Genomic DNA, 15,309 nt, shown 5'->3' with positions numbered 1-15,309 from the left:
CAAGAATCGATTGGATGTGGCACTTACTGCCATGGTCTTGTTGGTAAGGTGGTGATTGGTCAAAGCTTGGACTCAATGACCTCAGAGGTCTTTCCAACCTACTTCATTCTGTGATACTGTGATATGCAGCTTATCTGCTCTTGGTAATGGGACACTTACCCTTCCAGCCAAAATCCCCTTACAGAAATCTCTCATGGGCAGATTTGCCTATGGAAGCTAACCCCTTTCCTCCATAAAACCATCAGTGCCCAGCTCCAAGGCTAAGACAGGAGTCAAACAAGGTGCCATAAGCAGCATCAGCTCCCGGAGCCATCCTGGTTTCCTGGTTTCCTATGTGCCCAAGCTGGCTGGAACTGAGGGCTCACACCCTCCAGCTTTCACAAAGTCACATTAATTAACTAGCCATTGCAAATGTATTTTTAATAGCAATAAAATGAAGCTAAAAATATGTCAAGCAGGTAAACCCCCAGTTTCAAATCAAAAGAGATATTGGATGCTCTTAGTCTCCAAATGCCACCATAGGAGGAGCCTTTCCTTGCTCTCTCTTCCACCAGGGAGATGGGTGCTGCCACAGCGGGGTGCCCTGGCAGTCACTGATTAACCACCCACATGGGGGGTTGCTGCCCACGCTGCAGATTACGTCTTGACCCCCTGGCCACTAATTTCTGATGCTTGACTTCACTCTGAAATATTTTTATAGACCTTTTGCCATAGCACTTGTTTCCCACAGCCTTTTGTTTTCCCTTTATAGTTTCAAATGTTTCAAATATAAGGGAGCAAGCTTTATTTCTGCCATCCTCGACTTGCTTTTTTTAAGTATCTGCTCTGCAGCTCAGCCATCAAGCCTGTGTGAGGCAAGGATCTGGCCTTATGAGAAGAGCTTATAAATATCCCAAAATAAGAGGTGAAATAGGATTTTTGTGAGCCATTCATGCTGCTTGGCTTTTTACCACATTCTGATTATTACCCACCTCCAGAGAGGAAAATATCCCCCACAGTGACTTTTCCTCACACAGTCCTATCTCTGTTGTGCTCTTTAGTACAAGCATGAAGACCTCACTGCCAGTGGCATAAGCAGTAACAGGAGAAGATATTTAAATCATTTTATATTTATTACATACATGAGATATAAAAACAAATTAAGAAAATAGTATCATTTTTTTTGTGAGTCCACAGGACCTTGAAAGAAAAATACACACATAAAGTAGATTGGTAGACTTGTGACTTTTCTGGTGTTGTATGTCTTCCTTTTCTTTCCCCTCACACTCATGAACAAAATACACTTTGCAATGTGATTTAAAGATGCTTTACAGAAAGGATATATTTTAGTGCTGAAAACTGCAGTAAACTGTGCTATATTTCATACTGGTGTTAATGAGGAAGTATAATGGCCATATATATTGCAAACAATAACACAGAAGAAAACAAATAAAATGTTCAGTTTTAAATACTAACATAAAAATAAAATAAAATCCAGGCCCACCATGAATCGCTGGGTTGTGATATGTGAATGCAAGTCCTTTCCATTCTCTGCATCCAATCCTTTGCCTGCAATAAGAGTTTTACTCCTCTGGCAATTGCATTTTTATCTCAAAGTCTCTTCTTCTCACACTGTTTACAAAGTCTTGCTGGAGTCCTGCCCACAGGGTCCAAGTGCTGGTCTGAAGCTGGGACTTCAGTGCAAATACTTTATCTTTCAGATTGCATCCTCAGATATTCTGAGTGGCCAGTGCCATGCTGGCCGTTCCCTTTATACCACCATCCAACTGAGAGGGGTCTTCAGGAGTGCTTCTGTTTCAGGGACTTTTTCACATGCTACCTTCAAACTCTTCTTTCCCCAATACAATTAGACTTCCCGCACTGTGAAGTGGCAGGTAGTAAAGTGCTTTATACAATGAAATATTTACACTAGGGCTAGGTTCATTTTTTAACACTTCAAGGACAAAAGCTCAGAGATGCTGCACCCTCTGGAGCTGGCTCTTCTCTGCAGCCAGGCAGTGGGCCGAGAGCTGGCCTCTGCCCTACGTCACACTTGTGCCAAGGCAGAGGGATTCAATCCAGTGCAGCAACTCCGTCCTCAACAGCATCAGCAGAAAATCTAGCCCCTGAAATCTTCAGCAGGGCGAAGAGGTCAAAAGCAAGTGGCATCCAATGCTCTTTGAAGAGTGCCATGTCCTAACCTGTAAGGGGGTGTTTCTAAAGAGTGGTCATCATTGCCATGCTGCTGCCAGCGCCTGTCTGCCGCTGTGGCCATCGCCTTCCCCACAGCATTCTTTGGGAGCCTCTGGAAGTCACTCAAGATCCACACTGGTGGGCACTGAAAGTGGTGTTTTACTTCTCATCTGTAGCTCTTCCAGGGTGGCAATTTAGTCTTGGGTGATCAGTGGCTTCATAGGAGTTACTCCAACATTGCATTGGAGCAAGACAAGCATCTGCCCTTCCATTTCTCTCAACATAATGATGAGCTGGGCTCAGGTGAGCCCCTGACAAGGAAGCTACAGGCAAGTGAATGAACATTGCTAGAAAGGGTTAAATTAGACAGCGCCTACAACTCTGAATGCCTCACTACACATTTTGGCACTATTTTCTTACATTCCAGTTTTCATCCTAGAGGTCTTCTCTCTGTGAAGGGTGTTGCATTTTGTGCATAAAGAAATGCCCTAGACTGTTGCACACATCTAGTTGCAGTCTCTTTTCAAAATCTCCAAGACCTTTCTTCCAAGAGCCGACTTCCACTGATGGACAAAACTTTTCATGTTGACGATGAGTCTGCCTGTTCGGACGTCCTCATGTCCTGCCACGAGATACTCCAAGCCTGCAAAGCAGCAAAGCTGTCAAGGACTGCACAGTACTATGCTTAAGAGGCCTATTGAACTGCAAAGTCAGCCTGGATATCTAGTCCCATGTAAAAAAGCACTTATACAAAGAAATGTATATACATATTGTTTCTCATATATATCTGTATATCTATAGCTCTATCAGTAACTATGGAAAAATGACCCTTGTGGCTATCTGTCAGTGAGATGCAGTATCCAAAGTGCGACTTTGTTAGCTTCTAAATGGAAACTGAACTCTGGGGGCTGTACTACAAATTTTTACACCTTTTTTGGGAACTGCTATTACCTTCATTGGCAGCCTCACATCTCCCTGGATACACCTGGGCCTGGAAATTGGTAAGTTCAGCAAATTCCAGTAATGGAACAGTGCAGGATGGCCCAGTGCCTGGTGTCTTGCTCAAAGTGGCCAGTGGTCCCTTGGAGGCAAAGGCACACCAGACCCCAATGAGAGGTAACACTAAATTTGCTGGCACGAGCACCCTAGAAGAGCCTGAAGGGGTGGCAGTCACGCTGAAAAGACCTGCTAATTTCTGCTTCTGCTAGATGTTTTAGAGATATGACAGGAGGGTCTGATGAAGCCTTATGTGGTGTCCAGAAGCAGCCAGAAAGGGCTGGAGTGTGTCCCAACAGTGCCCTGCTGCTCGCCCCAGGCATCCAGGTCTGCGCTTAACTTTCAGGGCATGACTCATAGAGCACTTGGAGTCAGGTAATAACTGCTAAGCAGAGGGACAGAGCAAAGACTTTGACTTAAATTAGTTAAATAAACACTGCTACATATCCAAACAGCCTAATGAGCCGCAAATGTGGCATAAATGGGGATAACAAGGAGGATAATCCCTTCCATGGTAGGAGAAGCTCCCTGCCAGGGTCAGCATTCTGCTGCAGTACACTTAGGGTGCAGCCAGCATCAGACTTCTTCTGTACCAAATCCTTCTTACCCCAGTCTAGGGAGCACAATGTGGCAGTAGGAACTAGCATGGGGAGATGAGTCTCCCCATGTGCTCTCAGTCATCCTGCTCCATCCTGGCAGGGAGTCTGCTCGTGTTTTCTTGAGTTTTCATTCTGCAGTTCAGAATAAAGACTTTTAACTCCTAGTTAAAAATCAAGGATGTTTTGCTTTAATTCAGTACAATTTGTTATCTACTTCATCTGAGTTTTTGGGCACACACATCCTCTCTTCTGCCAAGTAAACACAGGATATGTGTATGGCAGCATCACCCTTTGCAAGACATTAGTTTTGGCCATGTCAATCTAGCTTTTATAAGACATCACTTTTCAAGGGATCCTAAATTTACCTCCCATGAGAGAGAAATGCGGTATTCACAGTCAGAGAGCAAGCAAATATTGCCACGGTTGCTGACTGTTGTAGGGCTTTCTAGATTTGCAATCCAGTGCTACAGAAGAGTAAAATTAAAATGAGTCAAATGGCAGGCAACTCTCTGCCTACCTGTGTCTGTGCTTGGTAGAGCCAAGGAGGGGAAGGTCTCCTTTTCCCTTGCAAACAGCTGAGACCTTTAAACCTTTCAGCTCAGTGTCCCCACAGAAGTCCAATCTGCCTCTATGGGTGTGTGTGGAGGGAAAGGTGTGCAAGGGTGGTGAAGAGACTCACCTTGTAGGAACTTAAGCATGTTTATCATCTGAAAACAGCCCACGAAGAAATAAAACCACATCTGTCTTACTTTTATGTTTATCTTTGGTCTCCTTTATGTTTTTGGGAGATGTGATTTCCACTATAGTTATATGTCAGAGAATTGTTTAATATCAGCTTGACTTTTCATCCAGCTATTGTTGGTTTATTCATCTGGAGGTCATAAGCTCTTACTCTGATAGAGGGTTAAATCTGCTAATATTGCATTGCCAACCACTCAGAAATTACTGTGGTAGCTAAAGAAAATACCGAGTTTTAAAAAAAATACCTGAGATCTTTTCCCCCCCTTTGAAATTATTGAATCTTAAAGATGCACTCAATTTATGTTTTCAAGTTTCCTATTAGCACTGAACTTCACGGCTTCTTTTCAATGTGAAGGCTGAGATTAATTTATACTCACAGGACCAGCAGCTGCATTTCAATACAATACCAAGCTTTGCAGTGTAAATCATGACAGCTGTCAAGAGAGTAACAAGGGAGTAACACCTGATGTGTCATACACCTGAATTATCCCTAAAGACAGTTGCATATCCACCCTTCTCCTGCTGTCTAAGAGATCTTAATTGATTCTGTGATTACTGCTGTCTTTTCATCTGTTGGGGAAAATCAGTGAAGCTCCTCTAAAGTTAGTGGAGTGGCAAAGCTGGATGTTAGGCATAGGGCTGCCCTGCATGTTTGGTGTGGGAATGAAATTTGTGTAAATGTGGTGGAGATGTACTGCTCAGGGAGTAAAACCTACCGGGATTGAGGATGGGACAAGTGCAGCCTCTGTTAGTCCATGATTCAGGGTAGAGTGTCCTCTTGCCCCGGAGGATCTTCAGCTTTGTAGATTTCAAGACTTTCTTGATCTTCACATTAACTTCTGCATGGGAGCCTTTGTCATGAGCTGACAAGATCTTTGTTTTGATCACTGGAAAGTCAGGAATTCAAAACAGGTATATACAAATTATTTACAGTGCTCCCTCTTTTTTTTTTTTCTTTTTTCCTGGTCTAATGCAGGTGTCTGGGTGAAGCAGTGAGGACAATTGCTTCATTACAACGGAGTTAGCCCAGTACTCTTTGCTGGGGAGCCTGAGATCAGTTAACCTTCCAACAGAACACATACAGCCTCATACCCAAGGGCAGAAATGCTGACAGTTGGTTTGGCCATGGCCCGCGGACCTGCCACATGGGCAGCAGGAGAGGTACAATGACCTGATTTTCAAAGCTTGTGAAGGTCCCATTTCCTCCCTGAGCTCAGCAAAAACTTTGGGTTTCTTAGCACTTTCGGAAATCAGCTGGATTTAGGGATGGACCTGGAGGCTTTGCTGGCCTTGGCCTGAGCAGCCAAGGCATCAGGCAGGGGTGTGAGGACCTGCTGTCATTCCACTCTGGTGCCGGTCTTCCCACTTTGCAGAACTGCCAAATCCAAATACAGTGGAGGAGAACGAGATGTTGGTGGAGACTGGGGTAAAACATGGAGTACCTTGAGCTCACAGATACCCACAGGCACACTCCCACCATGTGGCATTCTACTGCTGAGCCCATGTGGTGGAGGTGCAGGGCTCAGTTCCTCCACCTGACCGTGCTGATGCCAACACTGGAAGACATCCCCATATGGTGGTGCTTTATTCAGCACCACACATTAGGAAGCTCAGGGCAACCTCTCACAGAATGGCCTCCTGGAGCTCGTGATTGGCCCTGTATTTCATCTGTCTCTCCAGTTTAGCTGACACCTATGCATGTTGAGTGATGAAAGGGAGGGAATCCTGAGTGCACTTTAGGTGTGATTTATGAACTTAGGGGTTTTGTGCCTTTTTTTTTATTTTGTATCTTTTGCAAGACTAAACACAGTCATTATTGTGGCCAGGAAGCAAAGTAAAGCAGAATCAGATTTTCTCCTAATATCACTAAGCCAGGGCAATATTTCAACAACTGGCAGCCCCTTGAACTCCCCTTTGTCAGTTGCTCTGCAGCCTGCAGAGGTATGGGTTATCTCTGTGCATTTTCAACTTCGGTATGAGATAAAACAGGTGCGAGAGACCCCTACAATACTGAAGGAATGGAGTGCTGCACAGAGCATTCCTTGCTCTGCTACGGTATGAAGGAGACGGTTCGCTGGCACATACCAGAGAGGTCTTGGGAAACAAAGTTCCTCCTCTCGTTCATTTGAATCCAAGAGACACACAGATGACATAGATTACTCCATTGCAATAGCTGAACTTTGTTGACAGAGGGAAGTTCTCGGTGGCTGCCTGAATTGTTTTCTCCATGTAGTGCCTTCTGTGGTGATAACCATCCCTCCTTACATTTGGTGTCATTCAGACATGGTGATTTCTAGACTATGATTGAGGCACCTGGTCTACAGACAGTGTTTCAGTGATCTGTTTTTGGTAACAATGCTTTATAGTCTGTCTTGGACCCAGACAATCTCCCAGGGACAATTCTGGCTCTTGTCCTCACATGATTTTGGTACAAGGGTATTTCGGTAGCAAGAGAGATGGGGAACAGAGCAAGATGCTTCGCCCATCTTGACTTGGCACCATGATGTCTATATATTTTGGAAAGGTCAAAGACATGCCCTTAGACTAAGTAGCCCTTGGGTTTGCCAGGATGGAGCAGTTCATGCAGTGGCATCTCTCATGCTTTACATGCACTCTTGCACTGCCTTGCAGCACTTCTCTTTACAGCCCCCTCACCCGCAACTCACCATAGGTGTACTTCATCCCACAGAAGACCTTGGGATCCCCTAAAACTTGCTCTTTACATTCGCATTTACCTGAGGAAAGACAAGAAAGCAAATGGCTGTGGATTGTACTTAAAAGACAGGAGCATTCACAAGCAGGGCCCAGGACTTGTCAGAGGTTTTTCAAGTGGCCCACAAGCCCCATGCAAAAAAAAAGCAATTCGCAACTATTTTCAGATCCCGAGTGAATATACAGTCTTAGTCCAGGGACAATTATTCCTTGTTTACAATTAGAAGAGAAGGGAAACAAAGGCCTTATTATTTTGCCTGGGGATGCAAATAACACGCGGTATTTTCCACACCGTAATGTACCAGACAAAATTTTAAAAGGAAATGTTGCAGAGGTTAAGGCAGATTAATGACTTCCGTGATCTTAGAACAAAGAATAACATGATATACTTATTTACGTTTAAAATGAAGTCGCCCAGACAAATGATGGAGCTTTCCCCTCAATTAACTCAATTATTGTATCTTTGAGATTTTATCATGCCGCTCTCTGAAAATGGAGGAAATGACGCTTGCCTGCTTGCATGCAGTGATTGCAAGGCAGGACAGCTTGATGCTGTGCTGTGGGGACAACCTGCCTTGCACCAACCTCACACAGCACCCACCTCCTGCAGGCTAGGGACACAGGAGGTAAATAACCTCCCCGGCTGAAGCTGAAATGCTAGACCATTTCAAATTGCATCATAAGCTGCAACTGATGCCAAAATTGTTGTGGGTATCATGGAAATAAATTTCGATTTAGAAATTTCCTAATTACCTGCCAGCAAAGTAAACCCCACCCTTTAAATAAAGTTGCTGGTTTGTCCAACATGTAATAGTTCTAGTGAATATAAAGATACCTTTAAAACATGATGGTCAAGTAAAAAACTGAGGGTATTCAGCCTTGAAAATCAGAGCTGGGACTGCAAATTCTTGCCTTACCAACAATGCTAAGTGCAGGCATTCGGCATGCAGCATCTGCCTCATGGGTTTGCATGTCCTCGCACAGATGGGATGAGCTGTAAGGCTCCTCTGGCTCTTGGAGGGGAAGGAGATGGTCACAAGGACATTCCCTCACATGTTAGTGGGCGGATGTCCATCCCTTCCTGCAACTGCCAGGGTGCTAGCTACATGCCAGTGCAAAAGAATGGTGAGAGGAATTGGGCAGGTGAAACACATGCAAAACTATAGTCCTACCGGAGTGTCGGAGTGCTGAGAAGCCCTGCTCATCCTCCCAGCCCCAGGTGGGCTCGCTCTCGTTGAGCGCTGCCTGGAAAGGAGGTGCTTCGTTGTGCCAGGTCACATCTGAGCTGTTGAGGGGAAAGGGAGACGGTCAACCTTCCTCCTGGAGCCAGCGGAAAGCAGGGCCACTACCAACCCGTCCTCCACACACAGTGTGACGGCATGTCTCGATGATGTTAAACTCAAGAGGCAGTTTTGGAAAGTGAACAGTTTGAGTGTTGCCAAAGTGGGTTATGAATCCATTTTGGGTTTAAAATATGTTATAGGGATTTATATACCATAAATATCCCCAATGTGGTAAAAAGAAGCAACATATAAGATTTGGAGTGTGGGGTATTATTAAAATCTGCTGTCTTCTAAAAGTCAGAACTTGACTCCAAGTCCAACCCAGTCAACCTAAGCTGAGTTACAACAGCAACAATATTAAGCCTTTGGTGTCCGCTAACTCAGATATCGCTGAGACCTATATTTTGCTTGTGGAGAGAAACAACTGTGAAGGTTATGCAAAACACCCGATACATTAACAACACCATTGAGAGCAAAAAGTCCAACATCACTGGTCCCTGCCGTGGTGTGCCAGGCACCCAGGTGATTCTATCCCCAGTTCTTGACCATACCAAACCCAAAATATTTTTCATAATGGATATTTTTCAGCCTGTGGGCCATGCATAAATAGTGCCTTCCCTGGAAGGAAGATCATGGAGGTATGGTGAGGCTGGGAGAGGGGGGCAAGACCCTCCAACTCACCTGCTGCTGTGGCAGTCGCCGGTGTGGGGGTCGCAGCTGCGGGCGCAGTCACAGGGGCGGCAGCCATAGGCTCCAAAGCCCCAGTAGCCGGGGAGGCAGTGGTCACAGCGGGGCCCCGCCACACCTGGCTTGCAGGGGCAGTCACCGGTGCTGGGGTCGCAGAAGGTGCGGGGGCCCAGGGGAAGCACAGCCGATCCCAGGGGGTGACAGGAACAAGCTGCAGGGGACACCGTGAGGGACAGAGCATCTGTGAGTGCACGAGCTCTGCAGGAAAAGGCACAGGAGATGCCTGACAAACCACCACTCTGCCTAAGGACACTGGTGGGGTTTCTGTGCTTTTTTTCCCCCTCACCCATACAAACCTGCGCAGAGTCTCACTTTGGAATCTGTATTATTTTAACTTCTGAGAGCTATTTTAATTAATCAACCTACCCTGGTGTCATGTTATGTTTTGCCAAACAGGCCTTTATTACTTTCCTTACAGCATCTGGACTCTAGTCCAGCCAACTACCCGTGGATGTGCCTGGCTCACTGTGAAATTTAAGCAGCTGTGGGTGCTTCATTGCAAAAATGAATCAGAGCGTAATTGCTTTTTCAAGTAATAACAACTGTCTTGCATCCAGGAGGTTAAAAAACCCCCTCAGAACAGTCATTTTAATTAAAGTGGAGGCTGAGCATAAAGTACCCCTCTGTCTCTGTCTGATTTTTAAACCCATCATTTAAAAACATTGGAAAAAAAGAATGAGGATACTAAAAGTTCAGAGATATGCTTTTGCATATACTCCAGAACATGGGTTTGCAGGGTGCATGTCAGAAATGCCAGTTGCTCTCCCTCCTCCCCCACAGCCCCTTGCAGCAGAACAATACATTAGAAGTGTACTGGGACACACAGGGTTTAGGATGCCCTAAAACAGGTGGTGTGAAGTTTTCCTTGCCTGCTGCTTAGGATTTTTCTTTTGCATAAATGCAATTTATGTCTTTTGCAAGACTACTTTCCCCCAAAGATATTAATATTTTCAAAGACCAGAAATACAGATATCAAAAGCATAAGCCAAACCTCTGACCATCTGGCCAGGCCAGCAGGCAATGTGGTGACTTGTGCTCTCCTTCCCTCAGGGTTTGGCTCTCTGACCAGGAGACCATAGTATGATGAGTCTTGTGCATTATGGCAAAAAATTCCCTGCCGAAAAACTGTTGCCCAAAACTTCATTTACATAAAAACTGTATTTCCTGAGAAAATTTCGTCTGGAGGGAAAATTTTCACTAAATCCTAATACCAATCTTTTTATTTTGCAGCTGCAAAGACAATAAAGCAGAAAAGCCACTGCAGGCAACACAGCCTTTCTTTCTCTTAAAATACTTATTGCTGCACACATATATTTAATTTTGCTCTGACAACATTTTTGTGGTTTCAGGAATCTGACATACCTGGAGTATTGTTTCAAAATATTAAAGGATAGATTAATATTGGCAGTTAACTTAGAGGTGACTACTATTCCAACATCTTTGCCAAAGTAATCCCCAAATTTTCCCCACTCTTTCCATTCCCAAACAAATATAATTATATAAAATTAAAAGATTAGAAGGCCTCTCTGCAAACTGCATAACTAGCTGCAGGCAGTGAACTCCAGTACCTTTAATAGCATAGTTTTCAACAGCACTCACTGAGACTTGCATACCTTTCTCCTGAAGTCTGTGAAGTGTTTTACACCTGATACATATAGCCAAATGCTCTCTTGTCCTACTAGATGTGGTGGGTATTTCTGGCATTCCTCAGCCCCTTCAGGGGAAATATCAAGCACTTAAGGCTCTTCTATTCTCCTGTAGCCAGGGAGATAAACCCACTGCTCAGTGAGAGACTTGGTCCTGTTTCGTTTGGGTTTCAGCTGAGTTTTACAGACAACCCTATTGGGATTGGAGCTTTTTATGTTTTAAAAAATTCTTTCACACAGTTCTTTTCCTAATAGAAAATTTAACATCGGTAGCAACACCATGATGAAGGAAGAATATTAAATTTACAAAGGCTGCTATGAAAAATAGAGCAGTAAGCTCACAGGTAAGTAAAAAGGTAACCAAAAATGAGAATGTATTGGCTATAATTTTAATAAAAGCCACAAAGAGATGTGTTGTAAAGGTTGGTAATTTCTAACAGGCCTGCATACCCACTCCATGGACCCCATCCTTCCTGGCTGCTCCTCTATGATCCACCAAGGTGCCAATCTGCTTTCCAATGGTGACCAGCAAATTGAAGCTTTTTCCTCTTGCATCTTGGGTGGAGGCCCAAGATGACACTAAATGGCATTAATCTGAATGGTTGGGTGGCAAATTTTCAACATTGTAAATGTTTGTGATGGGCCGCAGTGGGAACATGCTGGGCAATGCAGATATAAAGTGAAGCCCATCACTACGCACCGAGCACAGAAATGAGACTCTAAAGCTCAAATGAGAGCACATTGTATCCCATTTGAAAGAAATGCATGAAACCAGGATGGAATGCTTCCATACTATGGCAAGAGCAGGAAGAAAAAGACTGCAGGACTGATTATATGATGTTTGGAAGCTGGAGCTAGTGCTCCCTCACGGGCAGCTGTGCTGTGTTGGTTTTAGACCCCATTTTCCTCCTTCCACACAATCTGCACAGATTGTAGGAGACCCATGTCCAGGAAGGTGAGAAGAGCAGCTGAGCAGCAGGTAAAGCAGCTACAGACAGTGTTGAATGGCATTTCATGGTGGATACACAGGTGCAAAGTGCAAGACTCTCAGTGCAAGGCTTCTGACAGTACCTGTCTCATGAGCTGTGGCCACCTCACCAGGGAGGCTGGGGGTTTCCACAGCCAAGGGAGCTCTCACGAGAGAAGGGCTGGCTGGGCACCAGCCTTGGACCAAAAGAAACATTCCACAAGCTTGATCTTTTGCTTGCTTTTTGATCTGTAAGCAGAATTGCTAAAAATGCTGATTTACCACCCTGTATACATAGCAGTATTTTGCACGTGACTTCCATGCACATATGAATTAACAGCTGCCTGTCCTGGCATGGCATGTGCTGACTGGGATGGAAAACCAGTGAGTAAGATGCCAGCAAAGCTCGATTTCTCCACCCTGGATTGGTGATACTGTTGTGGTTTCTTCAGCTGCCAGCTAACCTTTCAAAATGACAAATATTTGCCCTGAAAAACCTACATCTGAAAAGCAAAAATAAACTAGGCAATTATAAAATTTGATTTTATTGTCTGCAATTCTACTGTAGCTGAGGCTTAAAAATTCATGTGGATGTAAAAAAAAGGACTGATAGGTATGGCGGGGGGAAAGAGTCATCAGATTGGTGTTTTAAACATCAGAATGTCTCATTTTATCAGGTACACACCTTCTCCTGAGCAAATATTATATACACTCTTTGCCTACAAGAATCTTTAAAGTATCCTTAAAGATTATGGCTTAACAACTCCTTTATTTACTTTGACCTAGGTATTTTTAAATTTTCAATGGTTGAACAATAACGGTGCCTTGAGTCAAAGCAATGCCATGGCCTTCCCAGAAAGAATAATAGGGCTCCATGCACGTCTCTTGTTATTGCAAACCATGGCATGGTCCTTGGAAACATTCCAGGCATAGGCTGTAATTGATCTTATATAATTTAATTTAACAGTCATTAGTCATTTTCTACGGCCCTGCAGCTGCCATCTCCCCCAAGATGCTGGGTCCCTGGGTGCAGGGAGAATTCCCAGCAGCAGGAGACCAGAAGTGAAGAGATGGAGGGGTCTCAGGGAGGAGTACATCCGTGAGGGTTTGAAAAGCCCAGAGAGAAATTGTGTGTGAGTTTGTAGTAATAGGCTCTCTGAAAAGAAAGAACTCAGATAATCCCTACATTTGTGGAACCCAGTTTGTGCTTGGAAAAGTTGTCTTCCTCGGATACTTTAGTACTTCATGCTCCGTAATTCATAAATACAGGAAAAAAATGGTGCAACAAAGTAGATGTATTTTATGCAGAAGGTAAATAAATGTAGACTTTTTCTTACTGTACTCAAGAGTATCTTACAGTTTTTGTCAAATGTATATTATCTTTGGCTTTTAAATACCAGAGTTCAAGTGATACCTAGTGATCCATAAAGAGGTTGGATTGTTGCATTAAAGGGTAATGGGGGCACACGTGTTTTTTCTTTTTTTTTAAATGTGGAAAGTGGAATGCCATGGGCCAGTGACTCAGAGATTAATGCAGAAAGCCAAGAGAACCAAGCACTGGCATATGTCAACAAGAATACTCATTAATCATCTAATCTCCATAACTTCCTCTGGCCCAGAAAGACTGGGAGAAACTTTTTAATCAAGAACCCTGGAATTTGGCTAACATATAGCTAATGATGTGATCTAATGCCTGACTTCGTTAGCGACGGTTTAACTTGCACACAGGCACAGGCACACACACACACACACACACTGTTGGCAGCCTTCCCTGTGAGCTGTGGCTGTTCTGCAGTGATATGTTTCAAGACCTCTTGTTTCCATCTGGCTTTGTAAGGAAGGAGGCTCTGTGCTGGCCAGCTCAGGAGGTGCCATTTGACTTTCTCTTTGACCCTCCAAACAGCCACAGATTTTGAACTGGGCATTCTGGCACCTGGAAAACCCTACGATGAGTCCCTCGTGAAACTCCATCTCCTCAATGGACTGCATGAGATGACACAGGAGGCCACTCCTACCCCTTCCAAGGTGAAGGGTGGTGTTTTTAGGTGTCCAGAACACCATATTCAACTCAGTGCCAAAGCTTCACTTGGCCTCAATGGCCTCGGAAAACTGCGTGTTCTTCCTTCATGGGAGCTGGCACATAATTCCATCAGGAATTACAACCCTAACAAAGGTACCAGAACCACAGTAAAAGCATGTTTCAGAGCTTGAGAGTCACATATAGAATTAATTTCAGTCTTCTGTCTTGCATTATCTATCAGGTGTCAATTAATCCAACTGGTTCTTTTTTTCATCAGCAAGGATGAATCCCTGAGTCAGAAAAAACCACCAAGCCTCTGCTTATGGTCTAAATGCAAGACTTAAACCTGCTTTTCTGCTAATGAGACTCCAAAACCAAAGTTAATTGCCTAACTTCTGGAAATAATTAAGGAGGGAAAGTATCTGATGTTTCAGAGAAGGAGACTTGGAACTTTGATGTACACAAGTAGGTAAAGGAACTTTAAAAAGTCATTAAATTCACTGTTAAAAAAATTGTTTACATACTACAGCAGTGAAGTAATTATTTACACAAGTAATAGAGAACTGTGGTCAATTCTGTTTTCTTAAAGAGAACTAGGGTTGTAAAACAGGTGGTTCAGCTGTTGTTGCTCCTCCTTGCAATGAGTGAAGGGTAGACAGGAGGAAGACCTCTGTGACAGACTGGTGGGCTGCTGGGAATTTCATGAAGATGATATGCAGTGAGGGAGTGGGATAAAAGCAATTGTTCCCCACCCAACATTGAAGAATAAGGTGAAACTGCACACACCCTCCCAGCCTGGGGTGCAGCTCCCCACCACAGAAGGATTTCCTCTTCATTTAAATGCAGGTACTTCTCCTTGGGAGGAAGGAGTTGTGCTCAGTGTCTCTTCAAATAACATGGGCAGGGTGTCAGATTTTTTTCTGTCACTTACGAAGGTTCTCCTTCAGATTTGGGTCAGTGAGGTGAAATTTGGTGAAGCCAATGGGCGGCAGCAGGCTCAGAGAGCATGTCTACATTCCATATTTGGCTGACCAGTGTAATGTGATTGGCATGATTTGGGGATCCGGAGTCCCCCATGGTAAGTCACTATGCTCACAGTGGTCCCTGTGGCTTTTGGATTGCTGCTTTTGTTTGGGAAATATTTAATTTCACATGTGGCTGAGTCATTGCCTTTGGTCTGGTGGCCTTGGTGTCCCACTTTCCGAAGTATCAGTTACTTGTTCCCGTCTGTCCCTCCATACCCACCTGTTGCTGCTGCGAACACGAACTGGTGGGCAATGCTATTTGTCAGCTGCACCCCTCTTGGCTTAGGCGCCTGATTCTGAGGTTGCAGCAATCACCAAACAAGGTGAACATGAAAACATGATGCAGCTTTTGCTCTCCAAAAATAGCAATAGGAGAAAGTAAATTAATCACCTCTCTTCCT

The 15,309-nt window shown here is 44.3% G+C and overlaps 1 protein-coding gene across 2 annotated transcripts in view; it reads right to left on the bottom strand.

Annotated features, from left to right (window-relative positions):
- Positions 1 to 1,093: 1,093 nt before the first annotated feature.
- NTN4 (netrin 4) overlaps positions 1,094 to 15,309 on the bottom strand; it is a 45,243-nt gene continuing 31,027 nt past the window's right edge. For both annotated transcript variants that reach the window (XM_064655436.1, XM_064655437.1), the window contains exons 6-10: positions 9,185 to 9,401; positions 8,393 to 8,505; positions 7,175 to 7,243; positions 5,225 to 5,395; positions 1,094 to 2,815 (exon numbers count right to left, since the gene is read on the bottom strand). In XM_064655436.1, coding sequence (XP_064511506.1) covers positions 2,679 to 2,815; positions 5,225 to 5,395; positions 7,175 to 7,243; positions 8,393 to 8,505; positions 9,185 to 9,401 — 707 coding nt within the window. In that variant the 3' untranslated portion in view covers positions 1,094 to 2,678. The remainder of the gene's footprint in view (positions 2,816 to 5,224; positions 5,396 to 7,174; positions 7,244 to 8,392; positions 8,506 to 9,184; positions 9,402 to 15,309) is intronic.

Source organism: Pseudopipra pipra, chromosome 5, assembly GCF_036250125.1.
Source record: "Pseudopipra pipra isolate bDixPip1 chromosome 5, bDixPip1.hap1, whole genome shotgun sequence".
NCBI classification, from domain to species: Eukaryota; Metazoa; Chordata; class Aves; order Passeriformes; family Pipridae; genus Pseudopipra; species Pseudopipra pipra.
The sequence above is the reverse complement of the archived record's forward strand: the minus strand, read 5'-3'. Positions and strand labels throughout refer to the sequence as shown.